The sequence below is a fragment of the Podarcis gaigeae genome, assembly GCF_964106915.1.
Source record: "Podarcis gaigeae genome assembly, chromosome: 10".
Taxonomy (NCBI): domain Eukaryota; kingdom Metazoa; phylum Chordata; class Lepidosauria; order Squamata; family Lacertidae; genus Podarcis; species Podarcis gaigeae.
Genome location: NC_139686.1, coordinates 16,366,713 through 16,379,445, shown reverse-complemented (window position 1 = coordinate 16,379,445; position 12,733 = coordinate 16,366,713). Strand labels below are relative to the sequence as shown.

The following is a 12,733-nucleotide window of genomic DNA, read 5'->3' as shown; positions in this document are numbered from 1 at the left end:
GGGTGATTTGGGTTAAAAAAACCCCAAACCCAGTCCCAGAGCTTCCTGGGTGATCTTGAACCAGTCACTGCAGCCCTTTTTGTGCATTTCTTCTAGTGCCATGCCCCCCCCCCTCAAATCATCCAGCAGTTTCTCACCTCCCCACTCAACTAACCCTCAAGAAACTGCATTTGCAAATTATCAAAGGGGAGAGAAGATTTCAGTTACATTCTCATGCTTTGGGTACAGGTATTGAACCTTCCTCCTACTCTACAAATCATCACACCAGTGTTCTGCACTTTGCAGCCTCCCCAGGTGCCAGCACTTTAATTAGAGCCCAGTTGGAGCTGTCTTATACTGAGTTAGACCCCTGGTGCATCTAGCTCAGCACTGTCTCCACTGACAGTGGCATGTAGTCAATACACAGACACTGAAATTCAGGTAGGGGTCTCTCCCAGCCCTACCTGGAGATGCTGAGAATTGAACCAGGAACCACCTGCGAGCAAAGCAGACACTGAACTCAGGCTCCTCCCACAACATTGCTCTCTGGAAAAGAGGTGGGGCTGAAAATGCTAGCCAAAACAATGCTTTCAGTTGTTCATTCCCATTTATCTACAAAATTGGGATCCTCACGGCCTGCCACTCAGGGATATTGTACTGAGGATGTCTGCAAAGGACTTGGAATGTGCTATATGAGCACTAAATATTCGCATTCAGAACTAGGCATTGACATTTTACCATCTTCCGCAGCTGCAACTGTTTTGCTTTCACACCCATCCCCTCAATACGCTTGAACCTGAACAATTCTTCCAGTCAGAGGACAAAAACTGGCAAACTGCTAATTTTTAAGTGGAGACCATAAGGGAGGTAATCGGTTAAGCAGCAGGCTGGCAGCTTTTCCCTCCACACAGCCCCCGTTCCAAAGCACTAATGCTTTGAATGAAGTAAATTACAGCAAAGCTGGGTCATTCCAAAAAGTCATGCTGACCTCCTCTGATGAAACGTTTCATTTGTTTACCACTGACTTTCTATGGCAGGAGGAGGGAGCCTTTAGCAGCTCCAGGGCCACATTCTTTCCATGGGAAACCTTCCAGGGGCCACAGGCCAGAGGTGGGCAGGGCCAGAGGTGTACCTCTTACCCCTGTGATGTAAAATCAGGAGGTTTCTACATACGCAACTCTTTATTCTCCATCCAGGCAGACAAGAGTCATTATAACAATTCAAGAAAAAAATTGTTCAAGGAGGACACAGTGCAGGGCCACTGAGGGGGTTTGGCCTGGGGCAGGGGGTGGGGCTTCAGGAGGGTGTGGCCTGGGAAGAGTCCTAAAGACCAGACCAAGACAGGCCTGGGCGGCTGCTTCTACACCTGTGGCCCAAGGTTTTTTCATCTATCTTCCAGGAAAGGCTACTCAACCAAGCTACCCTACACAGGTTTGTCCTAGTGGTGGCCAAATCTTTATTCCACAGAAGGGTGAAGACAGTCCACTGACCCTGAAGGTGCCTGAGACCCTCTCCCCTTGCCCCTATTTGCTGTTCCCGAAGACTCAGTGGGACCATGGTGGGTGGTCGGGTTTGGTCACCAACACAATCACAGTGTGATGCCTGTTTTAAAAGAAACTCCCACATCTTGGCTCAGGTCAATTCTTGTGACCTTTTCGGTGTGCGGCAGCAGCTTCAGAGTTTATTTAATGCACCTAAAGTGGCTAAAATGGCTAAAATGTTCCAACCTTTTAAAATATAAAACAGAATTACAGGTGTGAGAGACCTCAGCTAGATCAGAACTCTGCTGTGTGTGTGTGTTTGTGTGGAAAAATACATCTTAAAAACACAAGAAAACAAAGCAGAATAAGGAGCAATGGAAGAGAAAGCAGACATACCTGACTTTCCCACTCCGGCTCGGCCAAAGATGGCCAGTTTCACTTCTGCGCTCTTAGCCATGGCGGGGAGAAAATGGAGGCTGACAGAAACGTCACTGGTTGAACCAAACTGGTACGAAGAATGAATGGCCAAGTCCTTTCTTCTGCCTTACCGCGCCATTGTGATTTTCAAGCAGGGCCTAATGGAAAAAGACCCACCAAAGAGAAGGAATGAGCAGGTGAACAGGGGTGCTGCCAGCCACTGCCAAGGTCTCAGCAGAGGGTTGAGGGGTGTCCTGTTTCTCAAGGACCCCCAGGGAGAGCTTTTCGTCAGACGCTGCCCTCAAACGATAAGCCATGAACCTAGACCCAATCTCCTTTCTAAAAGCTCAGGGGGTGGTTCTCCGTCTTCGGGCATGGGGGAAGAAGAAAAAGAGCAAAAGCTATATTTCTTTATATTGCGTATTACATTTACCTAGGCTAGGCTGAGAGAGAGTGACTAGCCTAAAAGTCACCCAGTGAGTTCCATGGCTGAGCGGGCATTTGACGCCTGGTCTCCCAGGTCCAAGTCTGGCACTCTACATCACTGCATCATGATGGCTCTGTTCAGAAGAATCACATGTTACAGCCCCCTCTCTTCAGATCACAGCTGGGGCGATGGATGGACTTGACTCCCTTCCTGAATGATCCCATATATATATATATATATATATATATATATATATATATATATATTCACACACAAACAAACACACACAAACAAAATGGATGCTCCGGATGCAGCGTTTGCAACCCACAGCAGTGTGTCTGCACGCGTGAGGGTTGCGATTTGGCGCTTCTGCGCATGTGTGACCACCAAAACCCGGAAGTAACCCGTTCTGGTACTTCTGGGTTTCGGCAGTTTGCAACCCGTAAAAACACAACCTGAAACGTCTGCAACCCGAGGTATGACTCTCTGTGTGTGTATATACAGTGGTACCTTGGGTTAAAGTACTTAATTCGTTTCAGAGGTCCATTCTGTTCTTAACCTGAAGCACCACTTTAGCCACCGCACCGCCGGAGCACAATTTCTGTTCTCATCCTGAAGCAAAGTTCTTAACCTGAGTTACTATTTCTGGGTTAGCAGAGTCTGTAACCTGAAGCGTATGTAACCTGAAGCGTATGTAACCCGAGGTACCACTGTGTGTGTGTGTGTGTGTATAAGCTTGCATACAAAAGATGTGGAAATGATGTGGAAATCTTGGCAAGAACCCTATTCCCTGAGATGCTACCTTTCCACATAACTTCATGATAAGAGCTTTGCTGGATCAGGCCAAAGGCCCATCTATCCCAGCATCTGGTTCTCACACTAGCCAACCAGATACCTGGTGGAAGTCCAAAAGCAGGATCCAAGAAATGCCACAACTCACTTGTGATTCCCAGCAACTGGCTGCCCTTCAAGACCGCCCCATGCCATCCCCAGGAGAATGAAGACACAAGGACACAGAATTTAGGTTAATGTTAATGGGCAAAATTTAGGCCTGCGCATCAACAACACAATGCATCTGGAGTGACCTTTGCGTTATTCCTGTAACCCACACCCCAATTTCTTTTTATAGAACTAAGATACTAAACAGTACAACCCAATGTGCTGTTGCATGAAGCAGGGAACACAGATTAATTGCCAAGGCCCCAATGTGGCCTTAATGGATCAATCCATTTTGCATCTGCACCCCAACCAACTCAAGCCTTGGTGCAACAGCAGAAGCCATTGGTACTACAACACATGCATTTTCTGCCAATTCCTGTGCAGCTAAGTTTCAGGAAAAAGAAGTTGTGCAGCAAAGCAGATGGAGGAGCGAAGCTTCCAGTAACCCATGGTATGGAGCCTAGAGGGTAAAAAGTGACAACCAGTTCCTCCATTTGGTCCTTGTAGGTCCTTGTTTCAGCCCCTCCCTCCCTGGCTCCAAGCGTCACCCACAAACCCAAGACCTCACCTCCCTTCTGCTCTTCAGTCACATTTGAGGACCACACAGTCAAAGCTATCTTTAGCAATTCCTCCTGTGTGGGGGCATCACAGCTTGAGCACAGCCCATGCCTCATTACGCACAATGGCTGGTCACTTCAAAAAAACAGAAGCACAAAACCGTTTGCCTTAAAAACATACTTTAAAGGGCATAATCAGGAAATAACTCTGCACAAACTTCTATTACAGTTGGGAGGAAAGGGTTAAGCAGCCCGTTACTAGCCGTCAACACTTAATCATTTTGAAGTATGGCCCTTGTTTAAAAAATGATCTGCCAATCCAGATTCAGACCGTTTTTGAGGGTGCAACTCTGTGCTTTCCTGTTTTCAGGGGAGCTTTATTGTGGGGCTTTTCGGTGGTTCTGTCTTGCTTGCATAACAGAGAATGTCAACGTCATGTTTGGCAAAATTACCTAACAGTTAATAGATACCATAGGACACACAACCGCTGAATAAAGTCTCGACATTCTTCAATATAATCGGCTCAAAATACTGAAAAAGTCCCATTTCCACCCCAGCCAAGATAGCTGCAATTATTATTGCCAGCAGTTGGCCTTGACAACTAACTTCCAATACAGTTTTTTACGTTTCTGAATGGACGAAAAACCCATTAACGCCGTTGCGGAGTCAGCTCCCCACAGCCAACTGTAATTCCCATTATTGGTTCTCAGGAATTACTATAAAAGCCACACCAGTTCAGAAAGGTATGCTTCTCTACATTTCCCCCTAAACAAACCTCTGTGCTTTGAAGTGCTCAGAAGCCCTTTGTGCAATCTGCATCAGGGGCAGAGTGCAGAGTTAGGCAAGGCTTAAAAGGTGTTTTATTATAGGGCTCGGAAAAGCTTTCCCCACCCTGCCCCATCCCATCTCATTCATCGGCTTGATGGAGGAGTTCTCTGTGAGAAATGCTAAGAGGTGGAGTGGAACAACACTGACTGCCTCACCCTTCCCAACACTGCCCACCCCAGAAAAGCATGAGAGTTTAGCATCTGACAACTGTGAGGAAAAGTGTGGGCGTTCTTGGAAGAGGGTGTGAGTAATCTTCAACTACGCAGAAACGCTTTGCCCAAAATCAAAGGTCCCTCCAGATGTCCTTTTTATTATGCATCCACAATAATTTGTGCTCGTCATAATATTGGGGCAGTTATAAGTAATCAATGATACTGGCTTCCAGGATGTTTCAGAGCACAATCCAAAATGTTGACGCTGACCTTTAAAGCCCTAAATGGCTTTGGCCCTGAATACCTGAAGGAGTGTCTTCACCCCCATCGTTCAGCCTGAGGTCCAGCTCCGAGGGCTTTCCGGCAGTTCCCTCACTGCGAGAAGGGAAGTTACAGGGAACCAGGCAGAGGGCCTTCTCGGTAGTGGCCTCCCATCAAATGTCAAACAGATAAATAACTATATGACTTCTAGAAGGCATCTGAAGGCAGCCCTGGAAGGAAACCCAGGACGTTGTAAATGTTTGGTGTTTTATTGTGCTTTTAATACTTGGTTGGAAAATGCCCAGAGTGGACGGGGTACAAATAAAAAAGTTGTTGTTGTTGTGTTACATAGCATATCTGCAAAAAGACTCTGGCCTGGAGTGTCATTTAAAGCCATCGTAACAAGACTTATTATTTTGCTATGCTAACAATTGACAAGCAACTGTAGAGAGTATTTTTCATCAGCCTCTATTTTCACAGGGTGGCTACAAACGACATCAGTTATGTGAGAAAACACAGAAACAAACGTATGTAGAGTCGGACCCACTGATCCGTCTAGTCTCTGAATTGACTGGCATCAGCTTTCCAGGGTACCAGACAGGTATCTCCTCCACTGCCCAGTCTCCTGGGAGACGCTAGGGACCAAATCTGAGACCTTCTGGCATGCAAAGCAGATGTTTTACCCCCTGAGATACAGCTGTTGGATAGCTATTGCTATAGGAACGTGCCACACACTCAGAGATACCGCATCTGCATTTATACTAAGGGGGCAAAAGTGTGTGTGTGTGTGTGTGTGTGTGAGTGAGTGAGAGAGAGAGAGAGAGAGAGAGAGAGAGACAGACAGACAGACAGACAGACAGACAGACAGACAGACAGACAGACGAGGGGAACCTTAGCTTCCTACTTGTTTCCACATTGACTACCCAGTTGGCTTCATGGCTGACTGGGGATTTGAAGCCTGATCTCTCAGATCCTGGACCAGCACTCTAACCACTAAACCACACTGGCTCTTTTCTTCTTTTTGCAGCTGCATCGCACTGTTAATGATCAACTATAGCCCTGAGATCCTTTTCACCCATACTATGGCCAAGCAACCATTATTTGACTTGAGGACTGACAGCTGGGCATGTGAAGTGATTCCACTAGTTTTTTTGAGTGGTGATGTGAGGCCTTTTGAATGTTCTTGCCCAAATGCAGACTTTAGTGCTCCATGCCAAGTTATTTCACTAAACACTGACTTATTTCACTTTAAGTAAGTTTCTAACACTGCTCTTGCCTGATTTATTGGGCTGGCAATAAGTAAATAAATCCAACTTTGCTTGGAACAGAATTTAGAATTCATTTTTTTATGCGTAAGAAGCACATAGTTGGGCTCTCCAAGCTTAGCACTCTGATGGGATACCTCAGTCTGTAGAACGTGAGATTCTTAATCTCAGGGGTCAAGGGTTTGAGCCCCATGTTGGGTAAAAGATTCCTGCATTGCAAAGGGGTTTCGACTGAACCTCATAGTCCCTTCCTCCTCTATGATTCCAGGATCCAGGACTTTGCAGTCAGACAACATGGTGACCACCATCCAATAAATTCAGCTCACTGAAATAATTTGGTTTAAACATGTTTAATTCTGTTCTGGATTACAGCTGATGCCCTTGGAGCTCTTTTTCATCACAACTTTGTTCCCAGAGCTATCTTGTTGGCTCAGGCGTGTTTATAATACTGGCAAAAAATAATAATCTGCTGAAGGCCTCAGTAGGCCAAAAGGCCGGTGAGAAAGATAAAAGTAAAAAGAAACCAACACTCTACTCTCTGAAAACGTCACCCCGAAGTGTGAAAGCTGTGAAGGAAACTTCTGTGTCATGGGTCATAACGAAAGGGATTGAAAACAAAGCTGCCAATTATCATAATTCCTTTGTGCAAATCTGTGGCGCAGCAATGCCATGAACAGCTCTGTCTCCTCACCTCAAAAAGGGTGAGGTAGAGCTGCAAAAAGGTTTAGAAAAGAGCAAGCAAAATAATCAAGGAGACAGCGCAACTCCCTTGTGAGGAAAGATTACAACATTTGGAGCTTTTTGGGGTAGAAAAATGGTGAGCAAGGGAGGAATACAAAGTGTACATAGTGGGGAGGGGAAAAGTTGGTAGGCTTCTCTCAAGAGACCGGAACTCAGGGTCATCTAATGGAGCTGAATGGACAGAGGGGAAATTATATTTCTGCACTTGGCACATGGGCTGATCCATACTTTTGCTTCTCCTAGGCCTAGAAACCAGCGAGGTTTTCCGCTTGTCCTGTACTTTCTAGGCATGGGTCTGAGAGACTTTTTGTTAGACCCACCACTTTCCCCAGGAAAACCTGCCGTTTATCGCTCAATCCGCTTTTACACTTGTTCCGATTTGGTGGCAAATAACAAGTTTTTTGGGGGAAAGTGGCGGAAGTGTGGACGAGCCCATATTTAAAGTTATGACCTTCACTACCATAAGATGTGATAATAGCTTTTGTTTTCTATTGATTCAGCTAACCCCCTTTTAAAGCCATCCAAGCAGTGGCGTAGCGTGGGTTGTCAGCACCCGGGGCAAGGCAAGTAATTTGCACCCCCTAACCCGTGGATTTGCACCCCCTAACCCGTGGATTTGCACCCCCTAACCCTAACCCCCCAGATGTTGTGCCCGGTGCGGCCGGCCCCCCTGCACCCCCCATGCTACGCCACTGCATCCAAGTTGCTGGCTATCAATGGTTAATAGTCAGAGAGTGATCACAGTGTTACCTTAAGTATTAGAGATAGCATGCCTCTGAAGACCAGTTGTTGGGAATCAGAAGATGGGAAGGGGCTCTTATGTCCTCCTTGTGGGCTTCCCACAGGAATCTGGTTGTTTCTCTGTGGGGACAGAATGCTAGGCTACATAGCCCTTTGGTCTGATCTAGCAAAGCTCTCCTTATGCCTATTGAATGTTGCGGAGATCTACCACAAAGAACACATATTATATTCCACGCCTGCCCCACCTCTGAAACTGGTCATGTCTGAAGATGTCCAAAGCTGGAAGACAGCCATCCCATACAGAAGATTGCCTCTCTATTATTCACTGCATCTTGTGGATTTCTAAAACCTTTTGTGTGCCTGGACAAAAGTCAAAGATACCTGAGCACTGATAATATCTGCAAGGAGATGACAAAAAAAAAAAAGAAGGAGGAGGAGGAAGCACAGAAGCTGGTAACGTGACGTTAACAAAAGGAGAGAAGGAAATGTTCTTGAGCTTTGCAAAAGTAACAGAAAAAAATCTGACAAGGAGCTCTGTGAAAGTCAAAAGCTGGCAGGTCTTCCAATGTCTTGGAACTGTTCTGGTAAGAGATAATATTGTGGTACATCTTTTAGGTTTTGAGTAGAGTATCCTGTTCCAGAGACTTAACATTTTCATGCTAAATTAAACAAAGCAGGAGCTTTCATTCATCCTTGCAAAGCTATTTTTAAAAGCCACACGTAAACAAAGCAGGCATATGCATCTATTTCCTGTCTTGGCTACTGTGCAGCCTTGTTTCTTGGACACAGTCAGGATGCCAGAGAAACACAGCATTGACAAGGTGTCCTGATGAAAGTGCTTCTGATCACCCAGAAAGTACAGTAAGAGTCAACAACTGGCAACCCCGGGTATAAATCTGCCCCACCAATTGCTAACTTCAGAGGCAAAAGAAAAGTCCAGATGAAAAACTCATGGAACTTGATAGGAGACTATTAAAAAAGCAGCAGGTGTAAAACTAAAAAGTGCTGCTGCTGTTCAGGGCTCATTTTGGAACAAAAACTTTGCCTAAAAGGTGGGCATGATATACTATTTTCAAAAACTGTGCTGTGATTCTTGCCCCCCCTGAGTTCCGTTTTTGAAAATAAGGCAGGACAGAATTTTCCCCTAAAAAATAACATGCTGCTCCATTTATTTTATTTTGATAACAAGCAAGTTTTTTTTTTAAAAAGGAAAAGAAATGAAAGAAAAGTTAATGTTTTAAAAGGGAAAGTTGTCACAATTGCCAGCAAACAAAAGTATAGGATACAGTTTTGTGATTTACCAAGTCCATAATAAGGCATACCAAGAGGGAAGGGATGTTTGGTCTATAATTACAAAGCGTCTCATGGTCTAAAACAAAACAATTACAAGTTTTTATTTAAAAAAAGAAGACGACAAAAAGTAACCTTCAGCTGTACCAAACTGACACACTAGCATAGCTCTCTGGTAGCTCCTGAGCTACCAAATGATCTCAAGCATTTTGGCCCCCAGACACTTTTAGCTTATGTAAGGTCCCCCCCCCCCTCCTCCCCAGAAGGGTGATTTGCCAAAGCCTGGAATACTGTACTGGTAATTCAGATTATTGAGCTTGAAATAGAACACGTTTTCTGTGCCACTAAGATCACCCTGAAAATACATGAATTAAGGATGGAGGTCTGTGCCCTCCAAGCATGTGCAAGAACACCTTTCTCAGAGCATTGAGATAGCCACAGCTGATCCCCAAATATCCACATTTGGCCTAGGCATGCAGTGAGAGCGCAGGACTTCTGAGCCGCCATGCTCCCAGCCAAGGTAAATTAAACTCTGGCCTAGATTTTGGTGGTGGAAACATATACAGTGGTACCTCAGGTTGCATACACTTCAGGTTACATACACTTCAGGTTACCGACTCCGCTAACCCAGAAATAGTGCTTCAAGTTAAGAACTTGGCTTCAGGATGAGAACAGAAATAGTGCTCCAGCAGCGCGGCGGCAGCAGGAGACCCCATTAGCTAAAGTGGTGCTTCAGGTTAAGAACAGTTTCAGGTTAAGAACGGACCTCCGGAACGAATTAAGTACTTAACCTGAGGTACCACTGTAACGTGAACTTCTTTTAAGAAAAAGAAAACTGTGCCTCTGAACACATGCAGAGTACCTTCACCATTCATTTATAACCCACCCTTCTTCCAAAGAGTTCAGGGCAGCATAGCTAGTTCTCCCTTCTTTAAACATCACAACAACCCTGCAGTGTAGGTGGTATGTTAAGAGAGAGGGGGGGGGGACTAGTTTAAAGTCACCCAGTGACTTATGGAGCTGCAGAAGTGGAACTGAACCTCAGGGCCCTTCCAAGATACCCTTTTTATTGTGCATCCATGCTGATTTGAACTCATGGTATCAGGGTGGTCATACGCAAACCCACCATCAACATTGTTTGCACCTGCAAAAGTTTTGGGGCGGACATACTGTTTCGTTCCCAAATCAGTGCACGCCCCGTAACTTCCTGCAGAATTTCCACTTTTGAAGACTATAACTGTTACTTTTGTTTTTGTCCGGCTTTTGTTAACACTTTCGTCGCCTCTATAGCAATAATGAGATGACATCGGAGAAGTGTCGCAGAAGAACAGATTAAAACGACTGAAGTTTGGATGGTCCAGTTTGGATGGTCCTCTGAGTGCTGGATCAGGACCTGGGAGACCAGGGTTCCAATCCACACTCAGCCACGAAGCTTGCTGGGTGACCTTGAGCCAGCCCCCGTCTCTCAACCCTGAACCTACCTTGCAGGTTGTTGTGATAATAAAATGAAGGGTGAGGAGAACCACATTGGAGGTTCCTTGGAGGAAACGCTGGTATATAAATGCAATTCAAAAAGAAAATAAGTACCAGAATCCACCACTATCATTGCATCACACCCCCCCACAAACACACAGTCTCGAGGGGCTCCCAGTCTCTCCAATCCTAGCAGCCCAACATTGCCTTGGCGGGTGGAAAAAGTTCCTAGGATTGAGAAGCCAGGATTCCTAAACAGCCCAGGTAGCTCTGCTCTGCGAATGAGCCACGCAGGTAACAGATGAGGGAGATCCGTTGCTGAATCCCAGATTTGTGGGTGTGCGGCTGGGGAGAATACCGAGCCATTTTATAGTCCAACAGAAGCACCAGTTTTGGTGGACGTCTGCCCACTTCCTCAGAGCCTCGAAAGCTTCTACCCCCATAAATCTAACAGCCTTTAAAGGTGCCAGGAGATGCTTTCGACGAAAGAGCAGAAGACGCCAACCTCTCTGCAGCTAACTCCCTCAACCTCTTCTACCCTGGAGAGGAGCGAAAATCTTCAAAATATGCACTCACCACGCCACACCTTCTTGCACCTGCCTCCTCAGCAGCTGCAATCCTGCCCTCCTCCCTGGGGGTAAGTCCCAATGAACGTACTTCTGAGCAGACATAATAGTGAGAGTGCCTGACCAGGACCTGGGAGACCAGTGTTCGAATCCTCGCTCGGTCATGAAGCTTGCCGGATGACCTTGGGCCAGCTGTTGCCTCTCCAACTAACCTACCTCGCAGGGTTGCTGTGCAGATTAAATGGGGAGCGGGAGGAAAAAGGCGGGGCATAAATGCAATCGATAAAAATAATAAACCAGATATGCAAGCTTGCAGCTTTGTGGTGTTGTTGCTGCAAAGAGGTCCCCTTCCAGGGAGTGCGTCTCCTTTTCCACTCTTTCTCTCGCTGTCATTTTCTGCCTGACAATCATAGAACCGTAGAGTGGGAAGGCACCCCAACGGTCATCTAGTCCAACCCCCTGCAATGCAGGAATCTTGCGCCCAAAGCGGCACTCGAACTCACCACCCTGAGATTAAGAGTCTCGTGCTCTGGCTTTTAAACCTGGGAGACTTCTTTCCGCTCTCGTCCCCGTTCATCCTTGGGAAGGACGAAACAAAACTCTTCCTTTCCGGCACATTTTAAATGCAAATTACCCGCCCACGATCCCGGAGATCTGCAAGCTTGTGGCGGCGGCACTTTTCTTCTCGTGCTTTTGCCGCAGCGATGGGGGGGGGGGGGGAATCACCCTTCCAAACGCGCAGCGACCCTCGGTCTCCCATCCGGCGAAACCGACTCACCTCGCTTAGCCTGCGCTCCGGGAGGCGGCCCCTCGAGGTCAGGTCTTTCCCTGCCCGCCTCCAGCCCGGCAACCCTGCGACGCTGCAGCAAACGAAGGGACCCGGCGTCCGGATCAGAGGCGCCGCCGAGCCATGGACAACCCCCCGGATTCTTCGGCTAGCGGCAGAGACTGCGGCGTTTAAAAAGGCGGCGCGGAGCGCAGCGCTCCAAAGCAGCCCGACGCGTCTCCCTCGCTTGCCGGCAACGCTGTGGGAGCAACGAATCACGCCGCCGGTTTTTTCAATAGGGGGGAAAGGAAGCTCTAGGGCGCCACCGGCAGGCCGCCGGGCTTCAAGGCGGCTCGGGGGACCGCATACCAAAAAATGGCAGCCTCGAGAGGTGGGGAGGCAGAGTTTATTTTCGAGCGTGCGCGTATTTGCGCAGCGAGAAGAACGCACGACCCAAAAAGTTGGAACAGCTCCCCGATGAGGAAAGGTGGCCGCACTGGTTTTTTGTTTAGTTTGGGTAAAAGGCGAGTAAAAAGGAAGCGTGGAGTACAAAACGATGCGTAAGGAATGATAAAAGTGGCCAGAGCAGCAGTTCTCAATTTTTTCCCCTCTGGGCCACACTTTCAGCATAAAAATTTGCTCACCGAATTTTTTCTCTATAAGAAATACATTGGAAAACAAAAAGAAACAACCCCTAGCGGTGCTTGATGAATAACATAGAACACAGCTGCTTCATAATATGATCAGGGGACATCCAGTAAGTATAAAACAATGTAGCTACCAAAGAACATGAATCATTCCCAAAATGTAATTATAAACGGCAACTGGGATTGTCCTCAGCTTCACTGGA

General features: G+C 46.8%; 1 protein-coding gene across 4 annotated transcripts in view; it reads right to left on the bottom strand.

The window, feature by feature from the left end:
* The window catches only part of RERG (RAS like estrogen regulated growth inhibitor), an 89,224-nt gene extending 77,054 nt beyond the window's left edge, over positions 1-12,170 (bottom strand). The window contains exons 1-2 of one of the 4 annotated variants that reach the window (XM_083700990.1): positions 11,896-12,170; positions 1,857-2,035 (exon numbers count right to left, since the gene is read on the bottom strand). In XM_083700990.1, coding sequence (XP_083557116.1) covers positions 1,857-1,917 — 61 coding nt within the window. In that variant the 5' untranslated portion in view covers positions 1,918-2,035; positions 11,896-12,170. Of the gene's footprint in view, positions 1-1,856; positions 2,036-3,811; positions 3,932-11,751 lie in introns of those variants that run through there. The other 3 variants (XM_083700993.1, XM_083700991.1, XM_083700992.1) reach the window with 3 other exon arrangements.
* Between the last annotated feature and the right edge of the window lie 563 nt (positions 12,171-12,733).